Genomic DNA, 22,783 nt, shown 5'->3' on the forward strand with positions numbered 1-22,783 from the left:
GACACCCTCACACACATGTGCATACACAGAGACAGGGTACCCTCACACACATGTGCATACACAGAGGCAGGGACACCCTCACACACATGTGCATACACAGAGGCAGGGATACCCTCACACACATGTGCATACACAGAGGCCGGGGTACTCTCACACACGTGTACATACACAGAGGCCAGGGTACCCTCACACACATGTGCATACACAGAGGCAGGGACACCCTCACACACATGTGCATACACAGAGACAGGGTACCCTCACACACATGTGCATACACAGAGGCAGGGACACCCTCACACACATGTGCATACACAGAGACAGGGTACCCTCACACACATGTGCATACACAGAGGCAGGGACACCCTCACACACGTGTGCATACACAGAGGCAGGGACACACTCACACACATGTGCATACACAGAGGCAGGGACACCCTCACACACATGTGCATACACAGAGGCCGGGGTACCCTCACACATGTGTACATACACAGAGGCAGGGATACCCTCACACACATGTGCATACACAGAGGCCAGAGTACCCTCACACACATGTGCATACACAGAGGCAGGGACACCCTCACACACATGTGCATACACAGAGGCCAGGGTACCCTCACACACATGTACATACACAGAGGCAGGGACACCCTCACACACATGTGCATACACAGAGGCAGGGACACCCTCACACACATGTGCATACACAGAGGCAGGGACACCCTCACACACATGTGTACATACCCAGAGGCAGGGACACCCTCACACACATGTGCATACACAGAGGCCGGGGTACCCTCATACACGTGTACATACACAGAGGCAGGGACACCCTCACACACATGTGCATACACAGAGGCAGGGACACCCTCACACACATGTGCATACACAGAGGCAGGGACACCCTCACACACATGTGCATACACAGAGGCAGGGACACCCTCACACACATGTGCATACACAGAGACAGGGTACCCTCACACACGTGTACATACACAGAGGCAGGGACACCCTCACACACATGTGCATACACAGAGGCCGGGGTACCCTCACACACATGTGCATACACAGAGGCCGGGGTACCCTCACACACATGTGCATACACAGAGGCCAGGGTACCCTCACACACATGTGCATACACAGAGGCAGGGACACCCTCACACACATGTGCATACACAGAGGCCGGGGTACCCTCACACACATGTGCATACACAGAGGACAGGGTACCCTCACACACATGTGCATACACAGAGGCAGGGACAACCTCACACACATGTGCATACACAGAGGCCAGGGTACCCTCACACACATGTGCATACACAGAGGCCAGGGTACCCTCACACACATGTGCATACACAGAGGCAGGGATTAAGGAGAGGGAGAGCCATTTATTTCTCACTGTTCTAGAGGCTGAGAAATCCAAGCTCAGATATTCAGCTCCTGGTGAGAGCTCTCTGCCTGACTTGCAGTTGGAACCTTCTCACTCTTGCGGGGTGGGGGGGTCCTTCTTTTTTTAAATATATATATGATTTTTATTTTATGTTCATTGGTGTTTTGCCTGCATGGATATCTGTGTGGGGGTATCAGAAGTCTTGGAACTGGACAGATGTGAACTGCCATGTGGCTGCTGGGAATTGAACTTGGGTCCTCTGGAAGAACAGCCAGTGCTCTTAACACACTGAGCCTTCTCTACAGCCCCCTTCTTCCTATAAGGCCCTAATCATGAGGGCCCCACCCTCTTGGACTTGCTCAATCCTAAACATTCACTGAAGGCCCTTCTTTCTAACACCATCACACAGGAGGGCGGAGGCTGCCCATGTGACCTGGAGAGGACATAAGTATTCAGTCCATTGGTCCATAGCCACCTTCATCCCCTGTCACTCTTGAGTGCTACGCCCAGCAGTTACCATCCCACAGTGTACTTCATACATTTGTGTTTCCATAGTCTCCTTGTTGAGGCACAATCGACACAAATCAATTATTTCTAGTATATTTACCAGGTTGTGCAGCCATAACCATGGTCCATTTTAGAACACTTTTATTACCTCAATTAAAAAGCACAGGACTCATAACAACCCCCTCCTTCCTCTCTCCTAATCACACTCCACATTCCACTTTATTGTTTTTTATTGTCCCTCTCCCTGCTGAAAGCTGTTCTCTCTTCCTCACAGTACAATATTCGAATTGTTCACTGGTAGAACAGCCTCAGATGTGTGGTACGTAGTAGGGCCGCGGGAAGAATGAAGTTCAAAGGGAAGGAAGCGGGGAGGACTCCAAAGAGTATGAAGGAAATAAATTAGAACGTGTGGCCAAGTTTGCTAGCTGACTTGATTGGATTAAAAAATGCCCCGAGAGGACCACGGGGTCGGCTCTGTGGGCTCAGGTGCTGCCGCCAAGCCTAATGACCCAAATTCCATCCTCACGACCCACATGAAAGAAGGGAACCCTCTCCTCTGTCCTCTGACACACCCCCATGCATGCCTTGAAATGTGCACATTCACACACATAATACACAAATAAACAGTGTAAAAAAATTAAGACATGTCTAAAAGATTAGGAAGCATTCTTCTCAGTGTGACTGTGATGGTGTTTCCAGAGACGATGAGATCATGGAGGTTTGGTTCTAATGAATGGACTCATCCCCTGAAGGATTCGTAATGTGATAGCATTGTTGGTAGGTAGCAAGAGGCAGGAGGCAGGGGCCAAGTTAGAGGAAGCAGGTCACTGGGGGCGTCTTGGGGGATACGTGTCTCACACTGGCGTCTTCCTATATGCCTCCCTCTCTCTATTTCCCACCCACAAAGAAGCAAAGAACAACCTTTACCACACATTCCTGTCATCATGGTATTCTGCCCAAGCACGTGAGGCCAAGAGAGGACACAGGGTTTCAGAGGACTGAACCTGTGAGCCGAAGAAAATCTTTCTTCTCTCGTTTCTGTCAGGCATGTTGCCATAGCGATGCAAAAAATACTCACACAGAGGAACAGTCAAGGTTGGGGTGTCCCAGGTTTAAAGGATGCTTGGTTGTATACCCCCTAATTCAGGCTTGTGCCCTCCAGCCAGACCAACTCTATCTGTTTCTTCTCTGTTGCTGTGATAAAAGGCTCATGACCAAAAGCAACCTGGAAGAGGAAAGGGTTTATTTCAGCTTCCACTTTCGGGTCACACTCCATCACTGAGGGAAGTCCAGGCACAAACTCAGGCAGGAGCCTGGAGGCAAGAGCTGAAGCAGAGGTAGTGGAAGAATGTGGCTTACTGGCTTGCTCCCAGCTCATGGCCATCCTGCTTTCTTACATAACTCAACACTACCTGCCTGGGGATGGCGCCGCCCACAGTGGGCTAGGCCTTCCCACATCAATCAATCAACAGTCAGGACGGTTCCCCCACAGGTCTGAGAATGGCCTGAGAAATCCCTCTGTTGAGATCCTCTCTTTCCATGTGACTTCTTGCCTGTGTCAAGTTGACAATAAAAACTGACCAGGACAACAAGCAAAGGAAACTCTAGCTGTATTTGCTCGAGACTCAGTGGATGGTTACAAAGCTCATCTATCAGTTCCTGGTGGAGCTGGAGTGTGGATTTCTGCACCACTAAACCGTGCAGAAGTTGATACAGCAATTCCAGCAGATCTGGAGCACTCAGAAGCTTCTGTACCCAGAATCCCACCTGCAGGAGTCCCTGGCCCATGCAGGACATGGCCATTTGGGGCACATGCTGCATCTCTGTGGTAGCAGGTCATGAGGGACCAGGAGGCTGGCACAGGCACCGAATTTGTCACCTTTTTTCATGGTCACCAACTGCCTGACAGAACAATGTGAGGAAAAGGGTCTATCTGGGCTCACAGTTTCAGAGGGTTCCTCCCCGGCCTCTTGGTTCTGTTTCTTGGCTCACTAGGAGACAGAACATCATGGTGGTGGGAGTATGTGTCCAAGGGCACTTTCTTACCTCTATGAAAACAGGATGCCAAGAGCAAGACAGGAAGAAAGCAGGGACATGATACCCTCAGGGACCTATCTCCAGAAACTACTTCTCTACCTAGGTTTTTACCTCCCAAAGTTTCTAGAACCTTCCAAAACAGCACCACTAGCCAGGAGCCAAACTTGCAAGAGATGAGCCTCTTAAGTGAAGGATACCTCATATGCAAATCATAACAAAATAGCTGCTTTCCTGGCCTCTGGGTTGGGAAGTTGGAGCCCCATCCCTTTGAGACCCGTAAGCCATGAGATAACCCCAGTAACAATACCTTCTGACTCCTGGTTGTATGGTTGATCCAAAGATTTTTAGTAACATTACTCTGTTGGCAGTCTTGTGAAGTCTAGAGAAGCTGCCTTAGAACATTTTTTAATGCATAACACACAAAGGAAACCAAATCTTTGCATTTAAACCATAGCATAGTCATTCTGTGCTGTTTTAAGATTTATCTTTATTTTATGTGTATGAGTGTTTTGCCTACAAGTTCATATGTACAACGTGTGCGTGAAGTGTCTAAGGAGGCCAAAAGAGAGTGTCAGATCTCCTGGAACTGGAGTTTCAGGTGCTTGTGATCCACCACGAGGGTGCTGGGAATCAAGGCCAGGTCTTCTGGAAGTGCAACAAATGCTCCTAACCATGGAGCCATCTCTCCAGCCCCACATTCTGCACTTTTATTAGCACACGATATGACAGGATCTAGCAGCAAGTCTGATGACCACATAACTCTGAGGTTGTGACATGTATGAATAAGATTCTGAGGTATCCACAAGGAGGTAAGGAATATTTGCATTTTAACACACTCCCAGGGTGTCTTGAGTGTGTACAAAGGCTCCAGGCAACACTCGTGGAAAGCATTCTAGAAGACAGAATACCATACATTCGGAGTTTCCCATTTTGTGATATGTCCTTGGCCCTCTAGCTGTAGAACCTGACTATAGGACTGGAACATGTCTGTGTGTACATTGCTTGGGAAGAGGCCTCCAGGTCATGCAGCCCACATACACTGTCCTGTCAAAAGTTAGTCCCATGGCTGGGAAGATGGTCCGGTCAGTAAAGTGCTTCTAAAGCAAGTATGAGGACACAAGTTTAGATCCTCAGCACCCGCATAAGAGCATCTATAACCCTAGCACCTGGGAACAGGAAGTAGGGGTGGAAACAGGAGGACCAGAATGTTCCCAGCCTAGCCAAATCAATAGTTCAGGTTCAAAAGACCCTGTTTCAAAAAATAAGATGGAGAACAACTGAATAGACAGATGTTGACCTCTGACCTACACACACACACACACACACACACACACACACACACACACACACACACCCCTTTACGTACATTTAACACATACATATACAAAGGTTAGTCCTGAAGCACCTCAAGGGGCCCACCCAGCCTCTGTTCTAAGAAAGAATTTGCTAAGCAAATCCATGGTTACCTAAACAGGCAGCCCATGGGAGCAACGTGCTGCAGAGATTGTGTTTAAGGATGATTTGCTGTGTAAATTAAACACCATCGTCACTGGATGTTGACTTTCATGTGTGAATTGTTGGCACACAAATGGGTGTTGCTAATTGCGAGTGTGTTTTGTGCGTTCATTAAGCTGGGCCTGAAGTCGGTGTGCAGAATGCTGTGATAAGACCCAGCATAGAAGGGAGCTAATAAGATTCCTCTCTTCAGATCTGACTGTAATTTAGGTTGGCCTTCTCTGCAGTCTGAATCAACACAGACTGACTCTCTCTCTCTCTCTCTCTCTCTCTCTCTCTCTCTCTCTCTCTCTCTCTCTCTCTCTCTCTCTCTGTCTCTCTCTCTCTCTCTCTCTCTCTCTCTCTCTCTCTCTCTCTCTCTCTCTGGACACAGAGCTGTTCTTCATATTCAAAGATTGTTCTTTCCAGGTGGGTGGTAGAAACCACTGTTTTTGCAGCAGAGGTGAGATTCTTAGCTCTTGAAATAGTCTCATGGGTGAAATATTCAAGAGCAGAAGCCCTTCTTAACAGCTAGTAACGATAATAGCATCCACTGACGTCTATGGAACCCGGGTGCCATGCTGGCTAATCTCGATTGTTAATGTGATGAGTTTAGAATCACTGCAGAAACACACCTCTGGGTGTGTCTATGAGGATGTTTTCAGAAAGGTTTAACCAAAGGAAGGGAGATCTCCCCTGAATGTGAATGATGCTATCCCATGAGCCAGGGTCCCGGACTGAATAAGGAGAAAGGAAGCTGAGCCCCTGAAACATCTCTGTCTGCTTTCTGCCTCTAGACAGTGTAACCATCTGCTTCAAACCCCTGCTTCCATGCCTCCCCAGCCTTGATGGACTGGCTTCTCACACTGTGGGCCAGAATAAACACTTCGTCCTCAAGGTGCTTTTGTTGGGTATTTTGTTACAGCATCAATAAATAATTAATAGAGATGCTGTGATAAATCTACAGATGTGCTTTTGATGTCTTGTCCCTACTTTGTGATCTGGGGGTGGAAGCAAGAGGAACTGAAGCTGTATGTCCTCCATCAGTCTCACCTGTGAGCTGAAGGACTGGAAATCGAATCCAGGCTTCAGAGGGTAAATCTGCCACACATCCCACCAGGGTCACCTGAAGAGGCACCACTCAGATCCCAGAGCCCCCTCCATAAGGATGGGGTACCAGGTGGGGCTGTGGTCCTCCAGATCTGAGGACCTGCAGTTTGCTCTGGGGGTATACAGGTTCTGAACTAAACTGGAGATACACAACATTCAGAAAGGTTGTCAAGTCCCTGAGGAGGGGACCGGCCCTGAAGGCTCTCCCCATGCCACTTTGCTTGTTCCTTCAGTAAATTACGTTAAGATTCTGAACTGCCCTGGGCCGCTGGGATGCCTGGAGCTCTTGCCTTTAGCCCTCCTGTTATGGGGCTTCACTTCTTATCCTGAAAGCTCCCCAAGGCCATGTGTCAAAAGCTTATCTTCCACTCGGAAGCTTATCTTCCAGCCAGTGGCCACTGGGTGTGGGGTGTCCTTGAAGGGAATATTGGGATGCCAGCCCTCCCTGTCTCTCTTGCTGTCTCCTGGATGCTGTGAGGTGAAGATGGGTCTTCTATCTAATGCTTGTCCCGTGAGGTACTGAGCTGCCACAGACCCAGAGTGGCGGAGTCCAGGGACCGTAGACAAAATTCATTCCCCCTGTAGTAGGTTACTTTAGGTATTTTGTCACTGTGGTGGAATGCTGATGGATGTATAGTCTTGGGGTAAAATCACTCACCACTTCTGAATCTTCTGTGTGTAAAGGACATGACATTCACTCCAGGCATTATTAGTATTCCCACTTCACAGATAACTAAAGTTGGGTGTGAGGAAGGATAGTGTCTTGCCCAAGGATACATAGCCAGAAAGTAGGAAGGTCTTGGTTCAAATGGCTTTCTTCGTCCTCTCTGCCATATCTGAATAAACTTTATATTCTGAGCATCTCGTATACCACCCACAGCTCAGCAAATGTCCCTGGAATGACAAATTAATAGCCTGAAGTGACCTCTCTATGACACAAAGACTGAAGAAAATGCTGTAGGTTTGGGAGCTCAAAGAGTATAAGCCGGACTAATACCAAGTTCCTACTGGACTTTAGAGCTGGGGGAGATGAACATATACATGGCCTCAAAACATAACGGTGAGGTGACATTCTAAGGGAGCATGTCATCCCCACACTGACTTGGAGTCTGTGGGCAGCTGTGGGCACCCCTGAGTGATGATGGGGCTGGACTTCCTGAGGAGGCATCTACTCCCCCAAGATAGGCATCAGTGATAGGTCAAACGACTCCACCCGAGTCTGGCTTATTGAGTTTACTGGAGTTACTTACAGGACAGGCAGTTGCATCACTGAAAAGCCATCCCAGTGAGGATGACACCTCATCAGAAGCTGCACCCATGAGCCCTGCCCACCTTTCAGACAGCTTGTCTGGTGGGAAAGTCGCCTCTCCCCAGCAGGGCGGTACTTTCTCCTCAGCAAATGTTACTGCTTATATCATCTTGTGTTCTGGTTAGCTCTTGTCAATCGGACACAAACTAGAGTCGTCTAGGAAGCAGGAACCTCAGCTGAGAAACTGCCTCCAACAGACTGAACTGTAGGCATGTCCTTGGGGTGTTTTCTTAATCACTAATTGATGTGGGATGGTCCAGCCCACTGTGGGTGGCAGCATCCCTAGTCAGGTAGACCTGGACTGTGTAAGAAGGCTAGCTAAGCCTGAGCCTGTGAGTGAGCTAGCTAGCAATGTTCCTCTGTGGTTTCTGCTTAGGATTCCTGTTTGAGTTCCTGCCCTGACTTCCTATAGTGATGGAAATGTAAGCCAAATAAACTCTCTCTTCCTCCAAGTTGCCTTTGGTCAGAGAACTGACACACCCCCCTCATGCTTCTGCCAGAGGCATCTCACTAGCTGCTCTCATGCCCAGAAAGCTCTTGTCCCCGGTACTCACAGGGTTTCTGCTTGGCTTCCTTCAAGTCTCAGCTATACTATCACCCCCTGAAGATACCTTACTGTGCCTGCTCCCCACTGAACCCTCCCTCATCACTTTCTATACCTGTTTCTTCCTCTCCTCTCCCCTTCCCTCGCCTCCCCTTCTCTCTCCTCCCCTTCTCTCCTCCCCCCTCCCCTTCCCTCCCCTTTCCTCCCTCCCTCCCCTTCCCTCTCCTCCCTTCTCTCCTCTCCCTCCCTTCCCTCCCCTTTCCTCCCCTCCCTCCCTTCCTCTCCTCCCCTTCTCTCCTCCCCCCTCCCTTTCCTCCCCTTTCCTCCCTCCCCTCCCCTTCCCTCTCCCTCCCCTTTCCTCCCCTCCCCTCCCTTCCCTCTCCTCCCCTTCTCTCCTCCCCCCTCCCTCCCTCCCTTCCTCTCCTCCCCTCCCTTCCCTCTCCTCCCTTTCTCTCCTCTCCCCTCCCCTTCCCTCCCCTCTCCTCCCCTCTCTCCTCTCCCCTCCCCTTCCCTCTCCTCCCCTTCTCTCCTCTCCCTCCCCTTCCCTCCCTCTCCTCCCCTACTCTCCTCTCCCCTCCCCTTCCCTTCCCTCTCCTCCCTTCTCTCCTCTCCCCTCCCCTTCCCTCCCCTCTCCTCCTCTCCTCTCCCCTCCCCTTCCCTCCCTCTCCTCCTCTCCTCTCCCCTCCCCTTCCCTCCCCTCCCTTCCCTCTCCTCCCCTCCCTTCCCTCTCCTCCCTTCCCTCCTCTCCCCTCCCTTCCTCTCCTCCCCTTCTTTCCTCTCCCTCCCCTTCCCTCCCCTCTCCTCCTCTCCTCTCCCCTCCCTTCCCTCCCCTCTCCTCCTCTCCTCTCCCTCCCCTTCCTCCCCTCTCCTCCTCTCCTCTCCCTTCCCCTTCCCTCCCCTCTCCTCCTCTCCTCTCCCCTCCCCTTCCCTCCCCTCTCCTCCTCTCCTCTCCCCTCCTCTTCCCTTCTCTCCTCTCCCTCCCCTCTCCTTCTCTACTCCCTCTCCCCTCCCCTCCTCTCCTCTCCCCTCCCTTCTCTCCCCTCCCCTCTCCTTCCCTCCCCTCCCTCCTCTCCTCTCCTCCTCTCTTCTTGCCCCTTACACACTCCTCTCTCCTTTTCTCACTTCTTTCCCTTCCTTCTTTTCAGAATGAAGGGGCGGTCTCAGCATAGATTTGGGCAGAAGCAGCCCCCTCTCGGAATGTGTGATCCTTTTCCAGGAGTCACCCCTGGCTCACAACAGTCTCCGCTTCTAAGGGGCTGTACATAAGAGCTGGAGCTAGACAGGTTCGAGATGCATCCCCTGGGCTGTCACGGAAGATGATTGTAGGTGATGCACAGAACCTTTTTAATTTTAATTACTATGTATATTTCATGAGCATGAGGAAATATTGGTCTTCCATTTATGGTACTGATATAAAGTTTCCTTTTAAAATAAATTTATTTGTATGAACAAGTAAGGCAATTTAAAGAGAAATATTAAGTAAATAAATTGTACAAGATGTGCACAGATAAAAGAGACATCATGATGGTAATTCCCAGTTGGCTGACATTTGAGAAACAGAATTATCAGTGGATAGATTCTCAGATAGCTTCCTTGAACTGAACTCCAGCTGCCCAAGCTCAGAGCAGCTGATGAAAAAAATGAATTTTTGTTTGAGGCTCATGTCACAAACAGGGAAGACAGCAGGTAGCACTTACAGAGTGGAGAGTTCCAAACAGAGATAGTGAGGGTGAAAATCTCTATTCCCATTCATCTCGAATGAGTAGCCCTCATCAGAGATATGTTGAGGGCCTCTAGTCCAGGGATGAAGATGACAGTGATGAGGGAAATCATGTGATGAGTGAAATGGTGCAATAATGTTGGTGATGGTGGAGAGGATGGTGATGATGGAGATCATGGTGATGATGAACATGATAATGATTGAAGTGATGCAGTAATGTTGGTGATGATGGAGATCATGATGATGATGAACATGGTGATGATTGAAGTGATGCAGTAATGTTGGTGATGATGGAGAGGATGATGATGAACATGGTGATGATTGAAGTGATGCAGTAATGTTGGTGATGATGGAGAGGATGATGATGAACATGGTGATGACTGAAGTGATGCAGTAATGTTGATGATGATGGTGATGATGATGATGATGAACATGGTGATGATTGAAGTGATACAGTAATGGTGATGATGGAGATCATGGTGATGATGAACATGGTGATGACTGAAGTGATGCAGTAATGTTGGTGATGATGCAGATGATGATGATGATGAACATGGTGATGACTGAAGTGATGCAGTAATGTTGGTGATGATGGTGACGATGGTGATGATGAACTTGGTGATGACTGAAATTATATGATAATCATTGTGGGGACATCAAGGTGGTAGGAACTTGAGGCAACCAGTCACATTCCATCCATAGTCCAGAGCAAAGAGCAATGAATTAATGCCTGCGGGCTCCCCTCAGTCTTCCACAGCCCAGGGTCCTCACCTGCAGTGGGTAGGGCTCCCATCAACTAACATAACCGAAATGACCCTGGAATGTATGCCACCGGGCCTTCTCCCTGTTGATCTTACCCTCTGTCAGGTCAGCAATTAACACTTAACAACCTCCGTCCCTCCTCTAGCAGCCACCAACTGCGTGTGAATCTTCAGGGCCCCCTGAGCTCCTCCCTCATGAGAGCATTTGAGAGAAAGAATATTCTAGTCTGACTCTGGACAAAAGTGCAGGGAAGGAAATACCTACCCCCAGGTGCCAGAATTCAAAGTTCAGAAATTGCAGAAAAGTTGGATAACACCAATAATCCCCCGGGGCAGAAAAACCACTGGTCAGCACCCGCTTTCTCCGTCTCCTGATATTCACTTTGTGCATACTTTTTAATAACATAATCCTGATCACACTGTAAGTAATTTTTGAGGTTCACACTTCCCTACTTACCATTTTAATGAAGATTCCCTCTCACGATATTGCAGTTTTGTGTAAATAGTTTTGGTGTCTGCCTAAGTTTATTATTCGATCTTGTGGGTGTGCTAGTTTCTTTCTTATTATTTTTGGACATTTGTTTGTTGAATTTGGGAGTCTGTAAATAAGGTTTGGGTGCCAATCCTCATGGATGAAGATTCTGGTGCATTTTGAATTTTAACACTGGGACACATTCCCAGAAGTGGATTACTGACTCAGGGGACTGGAGCGTTTGATAATACATTTGCCGCATAAAGCCAAATTGCTCCAAGATGGACTGAGGGCTGGCCAGCTGAACTAGGCTGCCTTTAGAGGAGGAAATTGGGCCACTGTAGCGAGAAACACACAGAACCTTGTCTGACCCCACCTTGCCCTGCAGCCTGGGCCTCAGTTTCCCATTTCGGCAGCATGGACCTTCAGGACTAGATTCTTTGTTGTGACTACTGACTGTGCGCAGGATGTTCAGCAGTGTCCCTAACCTCAGCCCACTCGGTACCAGTAGCAACTCCATAAGTATGAAAAGCAAATATGTCCCCGACTTTGCCAAATGTCTCCTGGGATTGAAAGCCACCCCAGCTGAGAGCCACAGCAGCGACACTGAACAGTGTCAATGTGTACTGTAGAGGCTGTGGGCACAGGAAAGGGCATACTAGGTGTCTTGGTGGTGCTCAGTGCCTAGCAGGTGCTTATACTGGTCCTAAAAACAGTGGGGAAATGGTTTGCCCGCTGCCGGGAGCCTTCAGAGAGGAAGTCTGGAGCCACTCCCAACTCTGGGAGTCCTGGTTGACAGGCTAAGGACCTGAGCACCTCTGTCCTTCTCCAGGTATTTGGAAAACAAAACAACCAAAATCTGGGCAAGATGGGCAGGGAGGTGGCTGAGTTAGTAAAGTGCTTGCCACACATGCATGAAGACATGAGTTTGATCCCCCAAAACCCACATTTAGAAGGAAGAAAAAAAAAAAGCTCTGGGGCAGCACCTGAAATTCCACAATCCCATCTCTGGGACTCACTGGCCAGCCGGTCTATTCCAGTCACTGAACTCGAAGTTCAGTGAGACACTGTGCCTCAAAAATAAATAAGGTGGAGAGTGATTGAGGAAGACATCCAGTGTGGACACCTCTCATACACACACACACACACACACACACACACACACACACACACACACACACACCAAATAAAAACGCACAATCACTTCTGCGGTCTCTGGGATGGAAGCCTCATGCCCTCACCCCTGTTGCTTATTTTGGAGGATGACACATGGTCTCCAAGGAGAACTGAAATACTCAGTCACTGGGGAACCGAAGTTCTTTATGCCACACCTGGCTAAGACCCCCTCAGAGCTGCCAGCTTCAAGTTCCTTCAGCTCACTGGACACCCAGCCTCTCTACAGGATTCACCCAGCTATTTTTGAGACTCCGCCAAGTGACATGTCCCATGGAGCCACCACTCCTTCCCGTCTTCCTGTGACTCAGTACGAGTCTGCCCACAGAGACCTTGCTGCACAGTGACCCACTCAGTACTCCAGGCCTTGCTCCTACCTGTGGTCCCGGCCACCAGAAGACCCTGACATGCACAATCAGAGCTCTGCCCCAAAACTACACCCAGGGACTGCACTGAACCCCACTGGACAATGCACAGAAGGCTATGGTCAACTGATGCCTGTGAGGGGGAGCTGAACTTCTGGTGATCTTCGGAGGCCTGGGGGTGGGGGTGGAGTGTTCTCCCTAACAGTTCACACTCAGCTCTTTCCCTGTGTGGCAGTGTGATTTGGGGTAGAGTCCCTCCTCACTTATATGGATATACCACGAGAAACCATCACTTCAGTGTTACATATGCAAGGTTTTCAGCACATAGCAAGTCCTTAGATGTGGGCTCGTTGATGTCGGAAATGGTCCCACATCGGAGCTGCCGGCTCCTGTCCTATTGGCAGCTTTCAGTCTTCTCGGCCCTGCCGATCCCAGGGCCCCAGCGCCCTGCTGTTCCCCCACCACCTTGTTTGGTGCTCTTCAGTGCAGTAGACCTCCTTTTCTGTTCCCCACACGCAGGCACCCCAAGACCTTCCAGCCCATACGCCCTTCAGAGGATTTCCTTCCTAGCTGCCTCTTTTTCTTTCTTTGCTGTTTCTCCCAGCTTCAGGAAAGGGAGAAGGATAGCCCGGCTCTGGGCTAGGCACTGAGTCAAGCTTCAGGAGAGGGAGAAGGCTAGCCCGGCTCTGGGCTAGGCACTGAGTCAAGCTTCAGGAGAGGGAGAAGGATAGCCCGGCTCTGGGCTAGGCACTGAGTCAAGCTTCAGGAGAGGGAGAAGGATAGCCCGGCTCTGGGCTAGGCACTGAGTCAAGCTTCAGGAGAGGGAGAAGGATAGACCGGCTCTGGGCTAGGCACTGAGTCAGAACAGAATATTGTTTGATCACAGATGTGATCACTGGGGCGTCTAAGATCAAAGTGTGGCCCCGGGGGCTGCTCTCTGCTACCCACATGGTGCCCTGCCCTCTCTCTAAGGTGGCAATAAGCAGAAGGGCGAGAGAGGGAGTATTCTGAACCCAAACACGGAGTGGATTTCCCTTTCCTGTCTTTCTGTTTTATCAGGGACCACATTGGGGAGATCTTCCTTAGCCCATGGGTTTAAATGCCAGTCCTGTCGGGAAATGTCCACACAGACACACTCAAAAACGCTCTGCCAGCGTCCGACAGCCCCTAGTCCAGTCAGGTTGACATCTCAGTTACCACTGCAGCTGCTGCTCAGCCCCTTGCACCCGCCGACCAGGCACTACCCTGTGGGCTGCACTCCAGCGCCTCCCATCAGAAGCCTCAGAGCTCCAAATCTTGTTTTGAGCAGGATGGTGAAGCGGCATCTCTACTCACTGGCAGGGGCTTGAGGACCTTACGTCCTTCTAATGGCTCTGACTGTACTCTTGCCCATCATCATTTATGGTGGTGGCTCCTCTTGTAGATAAAGCAGGACCCTAGAGTTTTAAATCCTCAGAGGAAAAACTCCTGCTCATCATAGAGCTTCGTGTTCTTGGATTTTGAGTTTAGGTCAAGTGTGTCATTGAGAGGCTCGGTGTGATGATGGAAATGAGCAAGCTCTGGGGCTTGCATTCGGCCAGACAGTACAGGATGGGATGGGAGAGGCTAGCATAGACATTGTGTTGGTGGGGGCGGGGGGGGGGAGAGAGAGAGAGAGAGAGAGAGAGAGAGAGAGAGAGAGAGAGAGAGAGAGAGGCATGGTGGCTCATGTCTATAATCTCAGCACTTGGGAGGGAGGCTGAGGCAGGAGAATCCCCTTAAGTCCTATCAAGCCTGGGCTACACAGTGAGTTCAAGGCCAGCCTAAGCTTCAAAGAAGAACTATGTCTCAAAAGATAAAGGAAGAGTAGGAGGGACAAGAGTGATTTAACAGATGTGGCTGATATGACTGTGGCCTGCAGGCCCAGCTCTTGCAAGGCCAGCCAGCAGACTGGGATTGTAGTACAAGCTGATGTTGCAGCCTGGAGGCAGAATTTCTTTTTTTGGAGAGAAAACTTCAAATTTTTTCCACTTTTAAATTTATGTTTACTTGTGTGTGTCTGTGTATCTGTGTCTGTGTGTCTGTGTGTCTGTGTCTGTGTATGTCTATGTATGTGTATATGTGTCTGTGTGTGTATGTCTATGTATGTGTATATGTGTCTGTGTGTGTATGTCTATGTATGTGTATATGTGTCTGTGTGTGTGTCTGTGTCTGTGTGTCTGTGTGTGTCTGTGTGTGTATGTCTGTGTGTCTGTGTCTGTGTATGTCTATGTATGTGTATATGTGTCTGTGTGTGTATGTGTCTGTGTGTGTATATCTGTGTATGTGTATATGTGTCTGTGTGTGTCTGTGTCTGTGTGTATGTGTATATGTGTCTGTGTCTGTGTGTCTGTGTGTGTATGTCTGTGTATGTGTGTCTGTGTGTATGTCTGTGTGTCTGTGTGTGTATGTCTCTCTGTGTGTGTGCACATGCGCACACGTGCCTGCCTTGCCTCATATGTGGGGTACTACAGAGACCAGAAGAAGGCATCCGATATTCTGGAGTTAGTGCAGCCACGAGCTGCCTGCTGGGGTGCTGGGAACTGATCTCTGGTCCCCTGGAGCAGCACTGTGTGCTTTTAACTGCTGAGCCATCTCTCCAGCCAAGGCCCATCCACATACAGAAGGTATTCTGCTTCTGTTTTCAGAGTCTTCTCTCAGTGAGATGATCTTAAAAATATCCCAAAGAAATATCTAGTCTATGTCTGACCAAACAACTTAGCTCCACAGGCAAGCCTGGTTGATACAGAAAACTAATCACTTTGTATCTTACACGTGGCTCCAAAGGTGTGCGACACACTCCACTGTACCTGAGATGGCTTCAGCGGCCAAGGCAAGTGCACTAAAAGTCATTTCTCCTACTCTGGTTCTTTTAAAGCGCTTTTACCTTAATTACTTAAGCAAGGCTCCATTTGATATGAGCCCCTAACTCCGTTTCGGTTGCTTGTTATTCACTTAAGAAGAAAGCAGAACCAAAATTGAGCAGTCTTCATCAGATTTATGTTCTATTTATGGCAAGTGATGCTCATATTCTATTTGAGAAAGTGGCATAATTTCCCTCATTACATGGATGTATTTAAATAAGACAAAATGAGCACATTTAAAATTGAGCAAGTAGCAGCAAAGACTGCTCACTGTGGCATGGCAGCACTGTGAAGGATGGAACCATGTCTTGGCCAGGACAAGTGTGGGCTTGCGAGCTCCGTCGGCCACCCCAGGAAGATCTGCCCTGTGACCCGGGAAGTCTGGGTTGAGGGTGGAGAGATGGCTCAGCAGTTAAGAGTTCCTGGTGCTCTTGCAGAGGGCGGAGTTCAGTTCCCAGCACCACATCAGGTAGCTCACAACCACCTGGAACTCCAGTTCCAAGGGATCTGATCCCCACTTCTGTTCTCTGTGGATACCATACTCACAGGCACAAACCCACATTCATACACACATGCATACACATAATTAAAAATAAAAATTAATATAAAAAGTCTGGCTTCCCTTTGAGAAAGGAGAAAGAAGAACAGCATGTTCTCAGGTTTACTAGTCCTGAGAAGGGTGAAAAGACCCCTGTGCTCAAGGAGTGTGGCTGAGTGCATGGATTCTGGAGTCAGAGTCAGCTCAGGGTCCATCTTTGTGCTGAGGCAGAGTATCATGGCAGGGAGTGTGTGACAGAGTAAAGGACACTGCTCATGGACCAGGGGTGCATGTACCTCTCAAAGGTGCACACCCAGTAACCAGCTTCCTCCCCCTAGAAGCCTTCCATCGTTTCCACTGCCTCCCAACAGCCCACAAGCCAGGAACTCACCAATGAACTCACCTGCAGGCTCTAAGCACCTCCCGAAGGTCCCTGTGAGCCACACAGCTTTTGGGGTGCATGTCAAGTCCAAGCTACCTTTTGGGTATGGATTAAAGCATCCCAACTGTTGCTGGCACCAGGAACCACGAGGAGAGGAGAGCAAGGACATAGGCTCTTCTAAAGTTCACACTAGGAAAGGACAGAGCGAATGCTAACTGATATGAACAGGATGGCTCTAACATAGTTTTCTGGAGGACTTACTGTCAGCCATGCAGTGGATATGATAAGGGGCATCGTGAGTCAGGAGAGGCATTCAACAGGAGCAGGGCGCAAAGGACTTGGGGTGCCTTGTTAGACACTGGGTTCCTGGGGCTGACGGTATAGCTCAATTGTTAGGATGCCTCGACTGCACAAAGAAGCCCTGAGCTCCATCCTCATATATTCTGGGTGTGGTATCTCATGCCTGTAATCGCGGCACTCAGAAGATGGGGGCAGAATCAGAAGTACAAGTTATCCTCAGCTACACAGTGACTTTGAGGCCATCCGGGGCTACAGGGGTTGGGGGAGCAATTGGAGTTCCAGAAGAGCAGGACTGCAAAGGATTCCATTGCCATCTGTGTTTCAGACCATGTCCCTGACCGTCACCGGGCCAGCAAATGTTTTTCCTCTCTGCCTGACGTAGGACTGTAGTGGGATGTAGAGGCTGGGGAAACCAGGGTCCAGAGACTCTGCTAAGATCCTCAGGTTGGCGTCTGTGCCTGGCGGTTCTGAAATCTTGCTTCTGTCCACAGGTGACCTGGTGTCCCGGGCGATGCACCACCTGCAGCCCCTCAATGCGAAGCACCATGGAAATGGCACGCCCCTGCACCACAAGCAGGGGGCACTCTACTGGGAGCCAGAGGCCCTGTACACACTCTGCTACTTCATGCACTGCCCACAAATGGAGTGGGAAAATCCCAACGTGGAACCCTCCAAGGTCAACCTTCAGGTGGAAAGGTATGCCTTGACTGGTTTCTGAGGGTCACAGAACAGCTCTTGGCTCGCCACAGCCTTGTGATGGATTGGCATTGTTCTCTAAGATGGAGAGGTTTGGGAGTGGAGGGGTGGGATGGAATTGCTGCCCCTATTTCATAGCACACTGGAGGGGAACTTCATGCCCTGGGGAGACACCTTAAAGCCTGGTGGGGTTTTGGAAATAGCTTTATATGTGACTGGTCTTGTATGGAATAAAACTGGCCTGGGTCACGGGAGTGTACCTGCATATCTCAGAGGAGCAGGAACTGGGGTGCAGTCTGGCTTCCTTGTAAAGGTAGTTTGGGGTGCTACGTCCTGAGATGTCTCCATATCTCTTTCTTCTGGCTGCCTTGGGGCCCCAGGTGGACCGGAGCAGCTGCTTAGTCAGAAGAGGGTCTCTCGGGTGGAGTGGGTGCTAGGCTGTCCTGGGAGAAGGTTCTTAGCTGTCCCTGTGGCGTGGAATCCTTGTGGGAGGGGCTCTGAGCTGCATCCCTTCATTTCTGCTTCCTTGGCTTCCCTTCTACACACCGGGGAGCTGAATTACACCATTTCTCAGGATTCCTCACAGGCCTTCCTTGGTCTAAGTCCAATGGCAATGACGCCCAACCACACAGAGAAGCACTTAGAATAGGCTCTAAGATATACTGCCTGGGCTTAAACTCGGGCACTTCTGAGTAAACACTGAGGTCCTGGGGAAATGCCTTCGCTATGCCTTGTTTTCTTCATCTGTAAAATGGGACAGAAAAAGTAAATTCTTCACAGGGCGGTTGGAAACTGAAGTGAGTCGAGCAGTGCCTAGGGCGCGCACACACACACGCACACAGACACACACACACACACGTCCCATGAATGCCCCTTTACTGCTTTCATTGTGGTCATCAACACACATCGCTGAGTGACTCCCAGCTTGAGCTCCTCTCTATCACTTGAATTGAAGCGGCCCTTAAAAAAAATCAGTGGATGTTCTTCTACCGTAGTAGCTTGGGCCTCAGTGGGCTCCCTTAAGACCCTCCCACCTCCCAGTTTTCTGTTAAGACAACAGGATGAAAAATTGGCCAGGCAATGGGGATCTTCTTGGATTTTAGGAATCCCAAGTTAGTGTCAGCATCCAGTCATCTGAAGCTGATGGGTCAGGAGTCACCTCGGTTTCTCACTTTCCAGGCCAGCCACCCTAGGCAAATTCCCATGTGCAGACAAGTCCCATGCAAGGAGGTGCTGAAATGTCCACGGTCCCTGAACAAAATCTAACCTCAGCCAGACACACCAGACCTTGCTTTCTTTGACTCAGAGCCTCAGTCTATGTGGTGCCAAGCTTTTCAGAGCCTAGACCATGTGTGTTGAGATTCCTCGCTCACCTTGTTACTTTTGCCGCTCTGTAGATGATGCTCTCCCTCCCCAGCCAAACACTGCTGCTTCTAGCTCCAGAATCTCCACATACCACCCTGCTTTCCCCTTCAGGTTCCCACATCTAGTCTGACACTCTCAAGCTAATTCCTGTCACCCCCTTGTTCTTTCCTGTGACTCCAGACAGAGTCCTATGCTTGTGCAATGTCTGTGGGCTTCACAGTGGGGGACTAAACGTGTGGTTGGCCCATCCCTCCACAGCCAGTGCCAAGATCAATGCTAGGTGCACAGTGGGACCTATGAAATGAAAGGTTGGGCTGATCCATCTCCAGCTGCCCATGGAACATGACCCTCGGGAGTCCTGACATCCTCCTAGAGCTGAAGTCATCATATTCCCAAATCCGCTGCTCTCCCTGTCTCGAGTCTCTAAGGAAGACACTCCCATTGGCTTTAGAAAGCTCTCCTGCCTCCTCTTGCTGGCTCCAACTGGCCAACATGCTGCTGTGTGACTTTTCCTGGAGGGATGAATAGCCATCTATTCACACATGACAGATAAGGCACCAAACAATAGATCAGGAAAGGATTCCACACACATCTAGGTTAGTGTGACAGTGAGTGAGTGAGTGTGTGTGTGTGTGTGTGTGTGTGTGTGTGTGTGTGTGTGTAAAGCCTTATATATATTATATCTTTGGGGAGGGGTGTGGCCCTCATGGCCCCTCCCCCAACCAATCCTGTTAGCTGCCTCTTAATCTTCGGAGAAGCAGGCCTTGTGAGCCCCTCCTCCACTGTGTTAGAAAGTTAATGGCCCCGTCTTCTCCAGGTCTCCTTAGGGTAATCAGAGATACTGATGGTTCAGTGGAGCAACACTCTACCCAGAGGACAGCGTTCCATAGCGCGTGTCTTACACTACATCTGTGACATCTCATTTCTCTGTTCCCTTCTCCCCGGCTGCTTCAGGAGCTCCTTCTCTCTGGTCTTGATGACTGAGGCTGATTTCTCAATGGCCTGCACTCAAATGAGGCTTAATAACCCCTGGCGGGCGGGCTCCACCCTCCTCACAGTACCATATCTAAAGTTCTAAGACCTGAGAGCACACTGTTGCATGACCCTGCTCACACAACTGTGTGGTTCTGTTATCCACTGTGTTTATCAGCGGCCATTTTCCCTTCTGGAGTCTGTTTCTGGGTTCAGAGTGTGGTTGGAGCGTTGAAAGTCTAGAGAGACGCACTAAGGACTGCAGAATTTCCGGGACACACTTGAAAGGGACATGAGCCACATGTCCCGGATTTCCTCAAAGCTGTTTATCCCATTCTCTCCATTCCTCCTTGGTTGAATTTTCAAAAGCCAAAGTAGATGTTAACATTTTTAAAGTCCTGATCGCTTTCATCTTCTGGAAATCCTACAGCGTGGTGAGTCAGGTGGGTACCCGCTAGGAATGCCAGCCCAGCTTCGCAGCGCTGAGGACTTGAAGAAGTGATTTCGCTTCTTTGACTCTCCTGCCGTCTGTAACAAAGGACACTGCTCCTGGGACAGGAACGAGCACTGAGTTAGGTGTCAGAGCCGAGACAGCGGGGCAATCCCGGCGTACGGAGCACAGCCCTGCCCGCCGCCGCCGCCGCCGCCGCCGCCGCCACCGCCGCTCCCAGTCCATTGTTGTATGGATGGGAAGCTGCCGTCATCTGTCCCTCTGAAACGTTCTTATCATCCTCCCAGAAGCTCATGAGTGGCTCCTTCTACCAGAACTGCTCTTCCTGTCCCTTAACACTTCGGAGTTTAGTCTCTGAAACCCTCACGCAGGGATCGCAGGGGAGAGAAGTCCCCGGATTCCTTCCGGTCAGCTTCACTCCAAAGCCTCCAAACAGAGCTTACCTTGGGAGCTAGGACTCTGCTTTGCATTATCGCCCCACCCTACCCAGTGGCATCTTCTTGGCTCTCTCTTCTGGCAAATTTGGGTAGGGATATGGTGTGTGTGCGTGTGTGTGTGTGTGTGTGTGTGTGTGTGTGTGTGTGTGTGTGTGTGTGTGTGTGATGTATTTGTGGTGTGTATGTGTGGTATGTGTATGGTGTGTGTGTGTATGGTGTGTGTGTGATGTGTTTGTGGTGTACATGTGATATGTGTGTGGTGTGTGTGTGTGATATGTGTGCTGTATATGTGTGTTTGTGTGTTAGTGTGTGTGGTGTGTGTGTGATATATATGTGTGTGTGTGTGGTATATATGTATGCTTGTGTGTGTGTGGTGTATGATATGTGTTTGTGGTGTGTGTTATATGTGTATATGTGTTTGGTGTATATGTGGTGTATATGTGTGTGTGTTTGTGTGTGGTGTATATGTGTGTGTGTGGTATATGTGTTTGTGTAGTGTGCATGTATGTAGTGTGTGTGGTGGGTATAGTGTATATGCGTGTGTTTGTGTGTGTGCTGTATATGTGTGTATGGTGTGTGTAGTCTGTGGTGTGTGTGTGTGTGTGTGTGTGTGTGTGTAGTATATGTATGTGTGTTTGTGTGTGTTTCCTAGGCCATTATCTCCTTAGGAACAGGACTGATACAGGTCTCTCCATGCCAGCAGAGAGCCTAGGAAACATCTGAGTAAGATGTGGATTCTTCATACCTCATACTGTCACTTCCAGTCGGAAGAGTCTTGACTGAGCTGCTAAGAAGTAGACCACGGGGGCTGGAGGGATAGCTCAGCCGTTAAAGGCTACGCTCACAACCAAAAATATAAGAAGTAGACCACAGATGCTATTTTCTGTGTCACATGGACACAGTCCTCCAGTTGCTACATTGTTCTGGATGGTTCTGTTGTTGTGGTGTTGAAGAAGCTCAGCCTGCATATGAAATAACTATAGCCTATGTTCTAGAGCTGTTCGAGGCTGTCAAGCATGGCAGGTACGTGCCCTTGTTAAATTCCAACAGACTTTGTGAGATTTATAATTAGGCTGTTTATTTTCCAAACAGTAGTGGTACGTTCAAACACCTTAATATTGTGGTGAGAGTGAACCACTTTTTAAAATAGAATCATCTTCATCTTATGTTGAGGACAGTCTCCCAAGTCGTTATCTCTGCTGGAAATATCAGCGATTCCGAGATATCTTTGGCCATGGATGAATTCACTCATTTGTTGCCACAATGTAAAAAATAAGAGGACACATAGGAGTGCTTTGGGGCCTAAGGAGCTGGTGCTGCAGGGAGGAGCGACGATGGGCTTCGCTGGGAAGAGCAGGCCAGACAAGTCTGCCCACCCCAGTCTTTCCGGAAGGAAAGCACCAGAACTGATTGAAGTAGCAAAAGCTCTCACCTCTTCAGCAAGCAGAGTTTATAAACAAATGTAGCAGAATGCCTTCTGGAGGGAATCTCAACCACAACCATAACCATCACCCATTCATCAACTGCCCAGTGTTGGAGGAAAACTAACAGTGTGTAACAAAAAGCCTTACCATTCTGAGAGTTTACACTCGAAGAAACAGAGTTCATAAAACAAACACAGCAGAACCTCAGAGGATACCATCACCCAGGTATATTTTCCTAGAGCTTCACTTTGCCAAGAATCCTCCTGTACCATTCTCTTCTTAGCACACTTCCACCTATGGGGTGAGCAAGACTCTGACTCCAACAGACTCGCAGGGGCTTTCCTAGGCTTGTGCAAAACACCCAGGAGACTGGATGTAAATATTCCACAGTGCGCTTACTTGCCTAAGTTTAGCTTAAAGCAAAAGGAAACCTCTGAGAGGCTGGGTATGGGTA

General features: G+C 49.5%; 1 protein-coding gene across 3 annotated transcripts in view; it reads left to right on the forward strand.

Annotated features, from left to right (window-relative positions):
• The window catches only part of Btbd11 (BTB domain containing 11), a 267,822-nt gene that overhangs the window by 155,667 nt on the left and 89,372 nt on the right, over positions 1 to 22,783 (forward strand). For all 3 annotated transcript variants that reach the window (XM_028883645.2, XM_028883643.2, XM_028883644.2), the window contains exon 3: positions 17,476 to 17,680. In XM_028883645.2, the coding sequence (XP_028739478.1) occupies positions 17,476 to 17,680 (205 nt within the window). The remainder of the gene's footprint in view (positions 1 to 17,475; positions 17,681 to 22,783) is intronic.

Source organism: Peromyscus leucopus, chromosome 18, assembly GCF_004664715.2.
Source record: "Peromyscus leucopus breed LL Stock chromosome 18, UCI_PerLeu_2.1, whole genome shotgun sequence".
Lineage (NCBI taxonomy): Eukaryota > Metazoa > Chordata > Mammalia > Rodentia > Cricetidae > Peromyscus > Peromyscus leucopus.